The sequence below is a fragment of the Zootoca vivipara genome, unplaced genomic scaffold (genome assembly GCF_965207765.1).
Source record: "Zootoca vivipara unplaced genomic scaffold, rZooViv2.hap1.1 HAP1_SCAFFOLD_51, whole genome shotgun sequence".
NCBI lineage: Eukaryota > Metazoa > Chordata > Lepidosauria > Squamata > Lacertidae > Zootoca > Zootoca vivipara.
The window spans coordinates 23,824-40,803 of NW_028291097.1; the positions used below are offsets into that span (position 1 = coordinate 23,824).

The 16,980-nt window shown below is 44.5% G+C and overlaps 1 protein-coding gene across 1 annotated transcript; it reads left to right on the plus strand.

The window, feature by feature from the left end:
- Window positions 1–16,954, plus strand: LOC148683033 (proprotein convertase subtilisin/kexin type 5-like). Its single transcript, XM_088660224.1, has 8 exons — window positions 1–10; window positions 7,314–7,458; window positions 10,605–10,822; window positions 11,454–11,681; window positions 12,153–12,383; window positions 13,489–13,666; window positions 14,351–14,568; window positions 16,192–16,954. Exons 1-8 carry the CDS (start codon window positions 1–3, stop codon window positions 16,404–16,406), a joined length of 1,443 nt encoding a protein of 480 aa, XP_088516350.1. The 3' UTR covers window positions 16,407–16,954.
- The last annotated feature ends 26 nt before the right edge of the window (window positions 16,955–16,980 follow it).

Genomic DNA, 16,980 nt, shown 5'->3' on the forward strand with positions numbered 1-16,980 from the left:
ATGAGGCAAGGTGAGGAGACCGCCTCAGGCAGCAGGATCCCCATGGGCAGCAGATCCGGCCTCCAAGGAATGCATTTGCGTGGCCCTGCTGCCACAGTGGCAGCAACTGTTTTATTGTGTTTTTTATATGTTGGAAGGAGCCCAGAGTGGCTGGGCAACCCAGGCAAATGGGTGATATATAAATATTGTTGTTGTCGAATAGGGGTCATGAAGAGTCCCTATTTTCATCCGAGAAATGTTGGAGGGCATGAAAGCTGTTCTAATAGGATTGCATTCGGTAGAAGGCCACTGTGGCTTGTATATTTCTGCACATTTTAAAATCAGAATTTCAGTTGCAAAAAGTGAATCAAGTAATTAACAGAAATCTAGATGGGTGCTACTTGCTGATTCGTAGACATTGTTCCCACCCCTTATTTCATTCATATTCTGTGTTACTATGGGCAATATCTCCAGTCAAGGTGAAAGTCTCATCATCTCAGCAAGATTTGAATTTATTTCCCTTTATTATCTAAATGATACTAAATAATCATATCTGGAACCATGTATTCTGGGCACGCATGCCCACAAATAAATAAAGCGATATTATTAACTCATTTCCTCCTTATCTCCTAATACAGCAACAACTACTCAGTTTGAGCGATGTGATCCTTCATGCCAAACCTGTGAGAAAACTGCCAGCACATGCACTTCATGTCCCCAAGGTAACAGCATTCATCTTCTTTGTTGCTACACATTGTCATTATCAAGAGGTTTGGGTATATTCTCATAGATTTCAGCTAATGCTAGAAAAAAACGTTATTGTTTAAAGATAGGTTTTATGCATGAGTGGAGAACATACAGTTAAGAATTCATTAAAACATAACAGTATTTATTTATACATGCATACAAAAAAGCACCCTAATTAACTCTCCGTTAATTCTTGAATTAGTTGGAATTTCCAAAATGTCATGCAAATGCAAAATGTCATGCAAAATGTCTTTCAAAACATGTGTGACGACCCTGGTCCCACTCTACCTTACTATCACTGCGACACAGGAATACAGAGGGGAAAACACCCACCCTCTTCTCCTGCCGCCTCAAAAATAAACCCCTTTTCCTAATGGGTTTCTAAGTAAGGAGAGCCTTCCAGCCTACGTGGCCTGGTACCTTAAGAAACTCTAGGCTGTCCCCCAGGAATAACCTCTAGCCTCCTGTAAAGGGTCTCCCTCAGTTGGATTCCCCCACTGTAGAAGTTTGCCCTAGGCACTCTGGCAACTTCTTGGCACCTCAGGTTACCCTTCTAAGCCTCCTCCGTGTAACTTCAGGACACAAACCACCACCTCCCTGCCTGAGGTGAGTTTGGCTCTCTCTTGAGTCACCACGGCTGTGAGTCCTGGTACCTCGCTGGAAAAATACAGACGGACCTCTTGTTGGCAAAAACAGAGATGAAGTTTTATTGTGTTAAAAACATAAGTGATTCTTTAACGTGTCATTTATTAATTAGCTTTGTTCCAGTTTTACAAAATAAACTCAGTCAAACATTTAACTTTAAGTTTTCCTAGCCTCTTCACTGTCTTCTAACAAGCCACCACATAACATCACACCACACCTTCCTCCCTCTCCCTCCTAACTGACCAAACCAACCCTCCCTCCTTTCAAACCGGGCACAGTCCCGCCCCCATCAGAGTTCTATGCCAGTCAGGCTGGAGGTGGGTTAACTCTTTGCCAGCCGGGCAGAAATAAACATTTTAAAAGTGCTTCAATTTGTCACATATCTCCCCCACCACAAAGACATTGCGTCGGCTTGCTCTTAACTAACTAGAGCAATGCCAAAGCAATGGGCTTGGGGTTAAAAATACTTCAATGCATTCTATAACATTCATATTACAAAGTCAACTAAATTAACATCTCATAAACTTGTACACAGATAAACCATGTTTGGCATGTGTCAGACTATAATGCCTAAGCACAAATGTTCTGCTAGGGTTATTACCGTTTCATATAATAATTTGCACCATCCTATACCTCTCAAAAATACCTGGATAAGGCGTCCGCTATGATGTTTTCCTTCCCACTTATGTGTTTGACATCAAAAGTGTAATCCTGTAACTGCATGCTCCACCTGACTAACTTACTGTTGTTACCCTTCATTTGGTTTAGCCATTTCAGCGGTGAGTGATCGGTATATAGGGTAAACTTTCGGCCCCACAGGTAAGGCTTCAGTTTACCTACGGACCACAAAATCGCTAGGCATTCGAGTTCTATGGTGGAGAGGTGCTTTTCCCTCTCCAATAGCTTCCGGCTGATATATAATACTGGGTGTAAAAACCCTCCTTCTCCCTCCTGTGCCAGCACTGCACCTAAACCAACACCTGAAGCGTCCGTCATTAAATTAAAAGGGCAAAAGAAATCAGGTGCTTTTAAAATGGGCTCTGTCATCAGAGCAGCCTTTAAAAGTTCAAAAGCTTGTTGACACTGTGATGTCCAGATAATCTTGTCCGGGCGGCTTTTCTTCGTACAGTCACTCAACACAGCCGCATGAGTGCTGAACTGGGGGATAAAACGCCTATAATAACCTATAGCTCCTATAAAGGCACGCACCTGCTTCTTAGTTTTGGGAGCCGGCCAGCCTCTGATGGCTTCCACTTTGTTAGTATCTGGCCTGATCACTCCCCCTCCGAGAACATGGCCTAAGTATTTAACCTGTCTTTTCCCCATCTGACACTTAGCCGCTTTTACTGTTAAGCCTGCCGCTTTTATCCTCTGGAAAACCACACTTAGGTGTTGTAAGTGATCTCTCCACGATGGGCTAAATACCGCTATGTCGTCAATGTAAGCAAGGGCGAACGTATTCAGACCCCTTAGCATCCTATCGATGAGTCGCTGGAACGTGGCTGCCGCGTTCTTTAATCCAAAAGGCAACACTTTAAATTCAAACAACCCATCTCTAGTGATGAAAGCGGTTTTGGGCTTGTCTAAGGGATCCATTTCCACTTGCCAGTACCCTTTTGTTAAGTCAAGTGTAGATATATAATTCGCTTTTCCTATGGTCTCAACCAAGTCGTCCACCCGTGGCATGGGGTAAACGTCCGGCACGGTCACCTGGTTCAACTTTCTGAAGTCTACACAGGGACGAAAGGTATTGTCTGGCTTCCTGACCAAGAGCAGGGGCGATGACCAGGGGCTGTAAGAGGGCTCAATCAATCCCAGTGCAAGCATCTCCCTGATCTCTGAAGAGACCAAGTCGGCGTGCTCCCCCGTCACTCTGTAAGGAGGGGTAGCTATGGGTCTTGCTTCCCCCGTATCTATTTTATGAGTTGCTAGGTTGGTCCTCCCTGGGATGTTTGAGAAGATCTGAGCAAACTGAGCAAGGACTATTTTTAACTGCTCCTTTTGCTCTGGGGTCAGACCTTCGTCGAATGACACCTCGGCTAGAGTTGTGCCCTTACTTAGCTCTCCCCACCCAGTTAAATGAATCCCTTGGGTCACCTTCCCCTTTACTTGTAACACCAACTTATTTCTGTCAAAATAAGGCTTAAGTAAATTTACATGAAAGTTTTTACATCGGTTCCCTTCCCCATCTAACTCTACCAAATAGTTCACCGCAGATATCCTCTCGACCACTTTGAAGGGACCGTCCCACGACATCTCCAACTTCTTTCGACGTCTTGTTCTTAACACGAGCACACTGTCACCAGGCTGGAAAGTTCTGTCTCTTGCGTGTGCATCATACCACTGCTTCTGTCGACGCTGTGCCTGCTGCAAGTTGTGAGCAGCTTGCTCCCGTAGCTCTTGAAGGTCGCTCTGCAGCTCCTGTAGATACGTCACAACATCAGGGCTGTCGATCTGCTCCTCCCCTGACCACGCTGCTTTCATCAAGTCTAGGGGTCCTCGTGGCTGTCGTCCAAATAGGAGTTCAAAAGGACTGAACCCTGTGCTCTCCTGCGGCACTTCACGATAACCAAATAGGAAGTGTTGCAGCCTCTCATCCCAGTCGTTAGGATGATTGATGGAATAGGTTTTTAGCATCCGGCTCAGGGTCGAATTAAATTTCTCCGTCAAGCCATTCGACTGTGGATGATAAGCCGTAGTTTTAACATGCTTAATTCCACAAAGAGTTAAAAGCTCTTCCATGGTCTTGGACGTGAAGGATGTCCCTAAATCTGTTATAATTTCTTTGGGGAATCCAAGCCTTAAGAACACCGACATGAGGGCTTTTGCTACAGTCTTGGAATCAATGTCCTTTAGAGGTATTGCTTCTGGATAGCGCGTAGCATAATCCACTAGGCATAAAATAAACTTATTCCCCCTTTTTGTAACTCTGGAGATAGGCCCGAGGATGTCCACTCCTACTCTGGAAAAGGGCTCAGTAATTACGGGAATAGACTGTAACAAGCCTCGCGTTTTGTCCGCTCTTTTGCCTGCTTTTTGGCAGATCACACAGGACTTGCAATACTCTTTGATGTCTTTGCCCATCCCAGGCCAGTAAAATCTTGCTTGGATTCTATCACTAGTCTTTCTAATGCCTAGATGCGCTGCTGAGGGTGCGTCGTGTGCCATTTGTAGCACTTGCAACCGGTAAGCTCTTGGCAACACTAACTGTTTCTTCCTTTCCCAAACCGCAGCAGTTTTCCTCCTCCTAGAAATTCTATACAGTCTTCCCTCAATGGTGGTAAATAAGCAGGGGTTCTCCACAGTTACTTCGGCATTAGGACTTTGTGCTTTACCCCACAGCTCTTTTATAGTTTCATCCTCTTTTTGATCACTCAAGAATTGGGCACCGTGCTCCTGGACCACTGGCACGCTAATCAGCCCTTCACCCTCACTAGGATCTATGGGTGACTCTATAACTGCAGGAGGATTACTCTCAGTGACTTGAGACTGTGACCTAGTTATCACTTGAATACGGTGCTTCTGACTAGCTAGGTCATTCCCTATTAAAAAGGGTACCTCCAATTCATTTAGGATTCCTACTCTCCATTTGCCACAAAATCCTTTGTAGGTAATATCAACTTCAGCTAATGGTACTTCAAAATGTGGGCCCCATATGCCTTTTAAACTATAGGACTGACCCTTGAGGTACTGCTCCTTTGGAACAAATTGTGATTTGACAAGTGAGACTTCTGCTCCTGTGTCCCTCAAACCTAAAAAAGACTGACCATTTAATTCAATTGGCTCCATGTAATCTTGGTTGCACTCCTGCTCAGCCCTCCAGACCTGTAAGACCTTAGAAGTAGTCTCAGCTGGACTGTCTGATTTCTCTGAGCCTTCTGTCAGAGGCGAGCTATTTTCCTGTGACTGCATTACCAGTTTTACTTGTTTAGCTGCAGTAGGTGTAGTTTGCGATTTAACCAGCAGGGGGCACCTGGCACGTACATGGCCCTCACGATTACAGAAAAAACAAGTGATTTTCTTAGACCCTGTCTTGTCAGAAACTGATTCCCTGACAGGAAAATTTTCTTGCCTGTCTTTATTTTCTCTGTTTCTCCATGGATTACCCTTCTGTGAGTGTTTTGGGAATGCTATTTCATTGAAATCTCCTTGTAGTTCGTCTAAGACCTCAGCAACCTGTGCCACAGTTTTCAGTTTTTTATCCCTCAAGAACCAACGTAAATTGCTAGGGATTTGCTTAAAAAATTGTTCTAAACAAATTAATTGTTTTAACTCATCAAAGTCCTTCACTCCACTCCCTTGAATCCATCTGTCAAGTAATTTATCTAAGCGGCTAGCTAGTTGGGCATAAGTCTCTTTATGTTCCTTTTTTGCCTCACGAAAAGCCTTTCTGCTTTGTTCAGCCGTGAGTCCACATCGAACCCTGACCCTTTGCTTAAATACTTGGTAACTTGACAGCTCTTCTTCCCTCAGGTCAGCATAAATTTCACTTAGTATCCCACAAATTTGAGGTCTTAAATAAAGCATCCAGTTCTCCTCAGGTATTTGAAATTCCACACAAACGCGTTCGAAGGTAAATAGAAACGATTCGACATTATCGTCTTTTCCAAATTTGGGGAACCTTTTTAAATTAATTGCGATACTATCATTGTTAACTGGGCTACTAGTTAATTCTGATCGCAAACGTATCTCTTCAAGCTTCATTCTGTCCTGTTCTAATTGAACCCTTAACCTCTCGGACTGCATTCTCTCCTCAGCTTCAATTCTAGCTTTTTCCCTCTCACTTTCAGATGCTATCTTTTCCCTCTCAGCTTCAATTCTGGCTTTTTCCCTCTCACTTTCAGCTGCTATCTTTTCCCTCTCAGCTTCAATTCTGGCTTTTTCTCTCTCACTTTCAATTCTGGCTTTTTCCCTCTCACTTTCAGCTGCTATCTTTTCCCTCTCAGCTTCAATTCGGGCCATCTCAATTCGTAGTTTCATCAGTTCTACCTCAGAACCTGGGCTTCCCTCAGCCCCTTCCGTTCTTTCATCTCCTTTTGCCTCTCTGGGTTTTCTTACGTGAGTCATTTTCCTCACAGGAAAATCCTGACAGACTCAAACCAAACTAGGCGCGTGAGCTTTGAATTTCGATCACGACGCTGCCACCAAAAATGTGACGACCCGGGTCCCACTCTACCTTACTATCACTGCGACACAGGAATACAGAGGGGAAAACACCCACCCTCTTCTCCTGCCGCCTCAAAAATAAACCCCTTTTCCTAATGGGTTTCTAAGTAAGGAGAGCCTTCCAGCCTACGTGGCCTGGTACCTTAAGAAACTCTAGGCTGTCCCCCAGGAATAACCTCTAGCCTCCTGTAAAGGGTCTCCCTCAGTTGGATTCCCCCACTGTAGAAGTTTGCCCTAGGCACTCTGGCAACTTCTTGGCACCTCAGGTTACCCTTCTAAGCCTCCTCCGTGTAACTTCAGGACACAAACCACCACCTCCCTGCCTGAGGTGAGTTTGGCTCTCTCTTGAGTCACCACGGCTGTGAGTCCTGGTACCTCGCTGGAAAAATACAGACGGACCTCTTGTTGGCAAAAACAGAGATGAAGTTTTATTGTGTTAAAAACATAAGTGATTCTTTAACGTGTCATTTATTAATTAGCTTTGTTCCAGTTTTACAAAATAAACTCAGTCAAACATTTAACTTTAAGTTTTCCTAGCCTCTTCACTGTCTTCTAACAAGCCACCACATAACATCACACCACACCTTCCTCCCTCTCCCTCCTAACTGACCAAACCAACCCTCCCTCCTTTCAAACCGGGCACAGTCCCGCCCCCATCAGAGTTCTATGCCAGTCAGGCTGGAGGTGGGTTAACTCTTTGCCAGCCGGGCAGAAATAAACATTTTAAAAGTGCTTCAATTTGTCACAACATGCTTTGCCTGTTCCATTATTTTCAGAGAGATTTCTTTTTGGCAAGTCTTGTATCCACACTTGCCCACGAGGAACTTTTGGAAATGTGAAGACAAGACGTTGTGAGTGTCACTCCGATGCAGACATACCACGCTATTTGCACAAAGGCAAATGCTTGCAGGAGTGTCCCAAGTACGTTTCCATTTATATTAATCTGTGCAGACATGCAGTTTTCCTTCACATACTTCTATGTTGTTCTCACCTTCGTATTTTCTGTGACACAAAATGGATCTCATCCTTCTGGTTCTAGAAAGCTGCATAATGACCTGAATGCTTCAGAACAATTGCCAATTTGCAAATGGGGGTGCTGAGAAATGCATTGCGGTTTTACTCACAGTGACCCCTCCCCAGGAAGCTAGGCCTAGTCCATAGATGCCAACTCTGCAGCTGGGCTGACACATGGCAGGGTCAATCATGGGATTCAGGTTCCATAGCAAGACACAGGTCTCTTCCACCTATACCCCTCTAACAAGGTACCCCTGTGACCGTGTGGTTCTGAGGTGGGGGTGAGGCCCCACTTCACCCCCCGCCCGAAATGTTAGATTAAGGATTCCACCCAATGCCTTATCCGCCAAAGTTGGGACTACTGCTATGGGGAAGGCAAAACCTGCAAATGGGACCAATCTGTTTTCAGGCAAATTCCTTCCCGGCAACGAATGCGGCAACTATTATAGAAGCACAACAAACCCACATAACCTTAGAGGGAAGAAATGTTAATACAGTGGTACCTCGGTTTATGAACACAATTGGTTCCGGAAGTCTGTTCATAAACTGAAGCGTTCATAAACTGAAGCGAACTTTCCCATTGAAAGTAATAGAAAGTGGATTAATCCGTTCCAGACGGGTCCATGGAGTACTCAACCTGAAGCGTACTTAACCCGAAGCATGGGTGTAATTGGTTCCGGAAGTCTGTTCATAAACTGAAGCGTTCATAAAATGAAGCGAACTTTCCCAATGAAAGTAATGGAAAGTAAATTAATCCATTCCAGATGGGTCCGCAGCGTTCGTAACCCGAAAATTTGTAAACCGAGGTGTTCATAAACCGAGGTTCCACTGTATACAACAAGCCCCAACGTGTAATTATGAAGGTGGGGTGGGAGGGTGTGCTCTTGGTAGACTGTGGTCCCAAGGATGGGGGAGGGGACATACTGCCTTTTTATAGCCAGGGGGTGGGTCAGAGTGAAGCCTGCTCCACTCTAGTCTGCTCCCAGGCCCCACCCCCTTGGACTGGCTCAGTTGGTCAGAATTCAAATGGGGTCTGGCGGAAATGCCTGCCCTTCCCATTGGCTGACGTGGGGATTTTCTAACTGTCGGCTGCCCTGCCTGGCATTGCTCTGAGGGGTCAGGACCTGATGCAATGGGCCACAACCGCCGTCCACCCCAGGACTGGTTAAGCAACCATTTCCTTCCTCAGTCTTTACATCAACAGTGTTGTGGGGTTTTTTAATGTAATGGTTACGCTCCCAATGGAGCGTATTAAAAACTGTTTATTATGATGATTACAATTATTTCAGCATACATATAGATAGATTCATCATGCGAAAGGCTGGACTGGATGAATCCCAAACCGGAATTAAGATTGCTGGAAAAAATATCAACAACCTCAGATATGCTGATGACACAACCTTGATGGCAGAAAGTGCGGAGGAATTAAAGAACCTTTTAATGAGGGTGAAAGAGGAGAGTGCAAAATATGGTCTGAAGCTCAACATAAAAAAAAACTAAGATCATGGCCACTGGTCCCATCACCTCCTGGCAAGTAGAAGGGGAGGAAATGGAGGCAGTGAGAGATTTTACTTTCTTGGGTTCCATGATCACTACAGATGGTGACAGCAGTCATGAAATTAAAAGACACCTGCTTCTTGGGAGAAAAGCGATGACAAACCTAGACAGCATCTTAAAAAGCAGAGAATCACCTTGCTGACAAAGGTCCGTATAGTTAAAGCTATGGTTTTCCCAGTAGTGATGTATGGAAGTGAGAGCTGGACCATAAAGAAGGCTGATCGCCGAAGAATTGATGCTTTTGAATTCTGGTGCCAGAGGAGACTCTTGAGAGTCCCATGGACTGCAAGAAGATCAAACCTATCCATTCTTAAGGAAATCAGCCCTGAGTGCTCACTGGAAGCACAGATCTTGAAGCTGAGGCTCCAGTACTTTGGCCACCTCATGAGAAGAGAAGACTCCCTGGAAAAGACCCTGATGTTGGGAAAGATGGAGGGAACAGGGAGAAGGGGACGACAGAGGACGAGATGGTTGGACAGTGTTCTCGAAGCTACCAACATGAGTCTGACCAAACTGCAGGAGGCAGTGGAAGACAGGAGTGCCTGGCGTGCTCTGGTCCATGGGGTCATGAAGAGTCGGACACGAGTAAACGACTAAACAACAACAACATAGATAAATAATGAAATGTCCCAACCTAACCCAGAAGCTGATGTTTAGACAATACATGCATAATTATAGCCAAATGACATCTTATGCCAAACTACTATTTCTACAGCAGGTTAAACAGTTAAAGTTCACTAAAGAGTTTTATAATGTGAGGAGAGTCCTCTGTTTCCTTTTTTTTAGCTATGCATTCAATTGCAAATAAGTCCTTGTGCTTCAGGCCTTGTGTGGATAGGATTGCAGTCATAGAGTCCCATAGGCTGTGTCAGGGATGAGCCAGAGGTTTCAAGTTTCCCAGATGGAGGGTGAGACTTAGTGTTGGAGGAAGAAGGAGGTGTGCCCGAGGGGGAGAAGGAGGAGAGAGTTATTGAAGTCAGTCTAGAGGAACAGACAGGGAGGGATATAAAGCCAGGGAGCTCACGGGACCAACAAGGGTTAAGTTCCAGTTCAGAATGGGGGGGGGGGTTAAGCCAGCTCTCCGGAAGTGTGTAGAGAAGAGAGGAGTGGGAGAATTCACCATTTTCTGGCTTGCTGGAAGGGTAAACACAGACCTCAGCAGAGATCTGAACTGAGTGACTCTGATGAATGATCATTATGTGCTAATGACCGGTTGTAAATACTGTAAATAAAGGCTATAAAAACCGTCAGGAGACTCTCATGATGATTGTGTGAAGAGAGGAAGCCCGTCAGCCCTGACAGGCTGCATAATATATTATTGGAGAGAAGATGACCTGACACCTCAAGATCTAAGGCCATATGGTGCACAAGCCATGTCTACTGTGAACGCTTTCTTAAAGCTTTCAGCTCACCCCAAAGAGCCTTTTCTAATTCTCTGATTATTTACAGCATATTCTGTTGCTTGATCTTTTTTTATTCTTTGCTTCTTTCTTTAGGGGCTTTTTCACCATAGATGGGGCCTGCAGAGAGTGCGACAGACCTTGTAATACGTGTGAAGGAAATGCCACCAGATGTCTGTCCTGTGAAAGTCCTTTTCTCCTAGAACAAACAGAATGTAAACTTGCCTGCTCAGAGAAGCACTTTGCTGATGATGGCATTTGTAGAGATTGCCCTGAGATGTGTCAGGAATGCATTATCAAGAGCTCATGTAAAGGTACTGCAGAAAATCAGCAGTATGGCACTGACCCAGGTCGTTAAATGAATGCCTATTTAGAAATGCGGGGGGGGGGGGTATGTTTAATGGCTGTTTTGTGTTCTTCCATTTTGGTGTTTTGAGACAAAACCAAAAGCATGGGGAAAATGTGCCGGGGAAAATAGATTGGTGCTTACTGAGGTCTGGCATATTTCTGCCCTGTAGACTTTGCAGTACATTCTGATCTAGAATCTCCCTGGCCAGCTCTTCCTAGCTAGCATATCAATGTGGGGTCCACCCAAGAGCCAAGCGGCTTGTGTAAATTTGGTGCCTCACATTAATACTGCAAAGACTTTTACAAAAAACATGCAGATATGACTAGAGTTTTGGATTGTGCCACTCTGATATAGTCGGAAAGGAAATCGCTGTATTCTGATTAGGGATGGGTGAGCCTGTCGAGTTAAGCGGCAAATAGCAGGAAGAGAAGAGCTCTTGTTGAGACATGGCTGTGGCAAGGGTTTTTTGTTTTGTTGCAATGCAGCCAACAAAATGTAGAACAAGGGAAAGGAAGAGTTCATAGCACATTCAAGAGCACACTGTGATATTTTGTATTCTTTTGCATATCCTGATATATTCTCCTCTTTCTCAAAAGTGTGCCTTCCACCATTTCACCTGCACAACGGGAATTGTTTGCGTTCTTGCCCTCCTGACTTCTTTGCTGACTCCAACCGCTGTTTCCCCTGCCATAAAGACTGCAAAAAATGTGATGGGCCAGATTCCAATGACTGCACCGATTGCTCCTTTTATCTATACAATGGTGAATGTTTTTCAAATTGTCCAGATGGCACTTACTATGAAGAAGAGACTGACATCTGTAAAGGTATGTTTTTCAATTCAGAGGCAAAGGTCAGAAATCATTTTTATCAGTATTGATGCAACAAAATAACTAATTAAAGACTTATTTGTCCCACCCCACCCCACACATACACACATACTTCTTATGTGCAAGTTTACCCCAGAGGTGGGGATTGCTTGCCCCCCGGTAGTGTCCAATTTGGTCCCTAAAGCTATTTTCCCCAAACCACAACCACCTATCTTATCAGCTGGTGTCAATTCTGTGTTGGTTGTGGGTGCCTGTCTCAGTACAGTGCCCACCCAATGCAGTGGGAATAAATGGTACACCATGCATTCCATGGAAAAGACAGATATGGATGCAGAAATAGTTGCAATTAGAGACATAGGAAAAGCTAGAGATGGACAATTAATTGTATAAATAGACTAGAAGGAGCCAGATAGCCACCTGGGACTTGTAAGAGCCTTGAACAAAGAGTTGTGATTCATCACATTTCAGACTGCGACAGGACATGTCAGACCTGTTCTTCTTCCACTGACTGCCTTACCTGTGCAGAAGGTCTGTTGATGACTACTTCAGGCCTGTGTGAGATGCCCCAAGGCTGCTCCAGCACTGAGTTCTATGATGGATACACCAAAGCATGCAGCCCTTGTCACAGGAAGTGTTTGGAGTGTACAGGCCCTGCCGAAGATCAGTGTTTCAGCTGTCCCCAAGATACGCTTCTTCTCAGTAAGCATTGCCCTTTTCCCAAGGTTGTATCCTTCTTTGTCGTCTTCTGTATTTAAGTTCTTTTGTGAATGACTCAAATCACTTAAACACAAAAGTAAGCAACTTGCACGGAGCTGTCTAATCAATTCAAGGAGACTGGGAAACATGCGAAGTGGGCAGGTGCTCGGGATCAGATCATGAGAGTCTCAAACGTTCTGCTGATGGGAATATTCCAGTAGATTTTTATCTAGGGCAGGGGTTCCCAACAAAATTTTCTCGAGGACCCCTCATCGAGCCGCTATTGTGACAAGGACCCCCATTAATTCCTAATCCTAAAATTAAAAAGTGAGAGCCAAATTAAGAGCCTTTTTATATTTTATATTTATGCGTTTTTTACAGTTACAACAGAGTACTCCATCAGTATACAGTTAGTTTTAATTTTCAGTTCTTAATGAGATGAGTTAAATGTGTCCTTTGAGTCCATTATTTCTGAAATATTAGGTTCCAAACTTGAAACTTTCACTCTGAAATCCGACCACATGTCGAGCCGATTCCTATATTTGTTTTTCATGAAACACATGGAAGAAAATGCTTGCTCACACCGATATGTGGTTGCAAATGGAAGGATCTTTTTCATTGCCTTATCTCCAAGTTTCTTGTAGTCCTTGCGGCATACAGCAGAACTACTGCCTCTATCTAATTCTAATTTTGCGCTAGACTCTGCTCATGCAGGAAGCGGCCAAAACAAAAAATCTGTTATCATACGAAATATATTTAATATATTTTTTATTCTAATAGGATCTTGAGGACCCCTCTGGCATAGCTCGCGGACCCCTGGGGGTCCCCGGACCACCTGTTGGGAACCACTGATCTAGGGAACTGACCTTTCCAAACCACTTACTCTTTGCACCTTAACACCAGCTTCCACTGACATTCACGTGATAGTGCCTGGCAACTCAGCCATAGGATTTCCATAACCTTTTTCTGAGTTACAAGTGAAAATGAGAAAGAATTGATTTTTGAAAGACTCTTTCAGCATCCCCAAGCTCAGTTGAGTTGATGTTTCTCATTGCAGTGCAAAACGGGGATGCTGCCTGTCTGTAATTTGGTGCTGTTCTCTCTGCAGATGGAACCTGTGTTGAAGTCTGTCCAGATGGATATTATATGGACAGGGATGAAGGCCAATGCCACACTTGCCACAGGACTTGTGAGACTTGCCATGGGAAGCACAGCAGACAGTGCCTGTCCTGCCCACCAGGCTGGTACAAGCAAGAAAAGGGATGTGTATCAATTTGTACAACTGGGTAAGACATTAGGTCTCAAGTTAAAAAGCTCTATTGGATAGGAGAAGGGGACGACAGAGGACGAGATGGTTGGACAGTGTTCTTAAAGCTACTAACATGAGTTTGACCAAACTGCGGGAGACAATGGAAGACAGGGGTACCTGGCGTGCTCTGGTCCATGGGGTCATGAAGAGTCGGACACGACTAAATGACTAAACAACAACAAATTGGATAGGAGCTATGCTAAACTGTAACATAATTTCCCTAGAATTGAGGAGTGTAGCCTAAGGATGTATTGGCATACTGAATCTAAATGATCTTTAATGTTCCTAATTAACACCCAAGTGGAAAGGGGAAGATATTTTTATCAATATTTACTAATGTTGCAACTCCCCGAAAAGAAGGTTTAGTTTATAAGCTGGAACTCTTTCAGAACTGCTGGCTGTAGCATAACAGTTAATGCCAAGATAGTAAGACTAAATTTATTACCCATCCTTGCCAAAATGATCAAGGTGTGTGGCAATAATACCAAACACACACTCCCTTTTTCTTTTGCAAGAAGAAGAAGTTTTGTTAGAACTTCATGGCTATTACAAAGCACAAACACCCAGCATCTGTTAACAATTCAGATTTTCAAAATGCAAAGAGAATCAAGAGACATTACCCTTCTCTAGAATCCTTGTGTGCTTTGTTTGTCTGTTTCAGGTACTATGCAAACAATTCTACTGGCTCTTGTGAGAGGTGTCACAAAAGTTGCAAGAAGTGTATGGGACCAGAATCTACAGACTGTCTGTCCTGCGATAAAGATTTATTCCTGCTGCACTCCAAAAATGAATGTCACATTTCCTGTCCTGAAAATTACTATGCTGATCGTGATGCAGGCAGCTGTGAGCGGTGCCATCCAACCTGCCGTACTTGCAGTGGTAAGATACCACCCTATATGCTTCTGCATTCACAAATTCTTTTCCTTCTTTGCTGCCTTCACTGCCACTAGGTAGGCTCAATGATGAGCCCTCACCTGTATTCTATTGCATCTGACTGGAGTTTTCTTCCACTTGCATTTGATATGTCTCCCAGCTTGTTTCCTCGCCCTAAGCTCTGAGGTATACCTAACAGGCTCTACGAAGCAGGAGAGGGAGCTCAGGAATGATAGTGTCAACAGAGGTCAGGTGGGGCTTCACCAGAAAATTCCCCAGAGCCATCTGGAAACCCATTGGATCCATCAGCAACCAAGGGTGGACCATCTTAGTAGGTCCCTCGTAGGTCCCCTGCCTCTGCAGAGGGGGAAAGGTGCTGAAAGCCTAAATCTCAACAGGAAGTGATCTGACCACCACAAAGGACTGATGTCAAGTTCCTCCACTTTCAGATCACCCTCTTCCTGCCTAGTTAAGAAAACAAGGTTCAGAGTGTGGCCTGTCACATGGGCCGATGACATGCTGGGACAGCCCCATGGTCATTGTGGCAACCATTAAGTCCTCAGCCACCCCAGGACCAGTTGCCTCGGCAATGTCGGCATGGAAGTTGAAGCACCCCAAAAGTAGCAGTCTGGGGGTCCTCAACACTGCCTCTGAGACCAGCTCTGTCAGCTCAGGCAGCGAGACTGCTGAGCCGTGAGATGAGTGGTAAAGCAGCAGAATCCCTAATGTGTCCTGATTGCCCAAAGCCAGGAACACACACACTAGATTCCCCTGCAAGTGGACAGAGAGCCTGGAGAGAGGGGGGATATTTCTATGGCGCACAGCAACTCCCCCCTCCCTGGCCTCAGGCCTACCCTGATAATAGTACCCAGACAGGTACAGCTGAGTGAGACCAACTTGATGCTGCTCACCCTCCCAGGTTTCAGTGATACAGGTCAGACTGGCCTCTTCACCCACAATCAGATCATGGATTAGGGGAGTCTTTCTCGGAGCTAACCTGGCATTCTGCAGCTGCAGACCCAAGGGCTGGCTGATAAGACAACCACAATTCCCCAGGCTGGAGGACGGGCTGGCACACGGCACAATCACTAACTGCCTGTGTCGTGTTCCCCTTATGCATCCTGTCCAACCTCCCACATCACTGAGTTACTAACACTGGTGGCACATCATTGCCATGATATAACCCCTATCAAAAATAGATGTAATTATGGAGGGGGAGGGGGGGTGTCTGAAACTGATATTGTAATAGTTGAATGATAGTTGTAATAGTTGTAATAGTTGAATGATTTAACTGAAGCCTAGACAAGATACCTCTAGAATGGTTTTTGTTTCAAAATCAGCTTAAGCTTTTAGGGATCAAACACTGCAACCTGCTTATTTTACTCTATTTACTTCGTTAATTAAATGAAAAACCACTGGTCTTCAACTGGTGAGTCAGGACACACTACTGTGTTGCTGCCTGATCTAAGGTGGGTTACAAGAGGAGCACCAACTTACAAAATAAGATGAAACGAGCTCCCAGTTATCTGTTTGGCCTAAAGGACCCCAAAGACTGAAGACTACTGAACTACAAGTTGGGTGATTTTCTATTACTTACCTTTTAAAAATGATTTTATTTGTTGTTTTAAGGGAAAGGACCACTCTTCTGCACATCCTGTGTATGGAGTTACCATTTCGCTGCTGGAATCTGCAACTCAGAATGCTTGCTAGGAAAATACAAAGCCTCAGAGGTACTTCATACACCAACCAAGAAAGAAAGAAAGACAGACACAGACACAGACACACACAGAAACACACACACACACACACACACACACACACCTTCATTGGCATTGTTACATTAAACTAGTGATTCTGAAACATTTCACCAAGCGATCCATAGATTAACTTCCCGTTCTCTCCTTGTTACAAATTATTACCAGCACCCATTGCGCTGTCATATTTTTTCCTACTTGCTTATTCTCATATATGAAGCAACTAATGGAAGGGCAAGATTAGATTTAAGAACAGACTGCAGACTTGTAATACAGATAAAATGACTTGCTGCATCAATGGTTCTTCTAGTCCAGCATCCTGTTCTCACAGTGGCCAACCAGATGCCAGTGAGAATCCCCCAAGCAGGACCTGCCTGCAAAAGGGCTCTTTCTAACTTGGTATACTCAGGAGGTAGAACAGGTTTATATCAATCAGATAAATTTATTCCTTTCTACTCTAAGGATGCTCTCAGGCTGTCGGGGGGGGGGGTGTCCAATCACATCCCAGAAAATTCATGTCTCACAATTATAGTGGATTGGGAGGTCCTGTGCAACAAACCTTCCCCAGAAAAATCAGACTTTTGTGATAATGAAAGTGAGTGGGAAATGTGCTAAAATTGCTTTGAAGCAATCAGGATGAATGCTCACTAATAATGTCACCTGG

Coding starts and splice junctions, on each gene's coding strand:
- LOC148683033 (XM_088660224.1), top strand. Junction 7,459..10,604: donor TGCTTGCAGGAGTGTCCCAA/GTACGTTTCCAT, acceptor TTCTTTCTTTAG/GGGCTTTTTCACCATAGATG. Junction 14,569..16,191: donor AACCTGCCGTACTTGCAGTG/GTAAGATACCAC, acceptor TGTTGTTTTAAG/GGAAAGGACCACTCTTCTGC.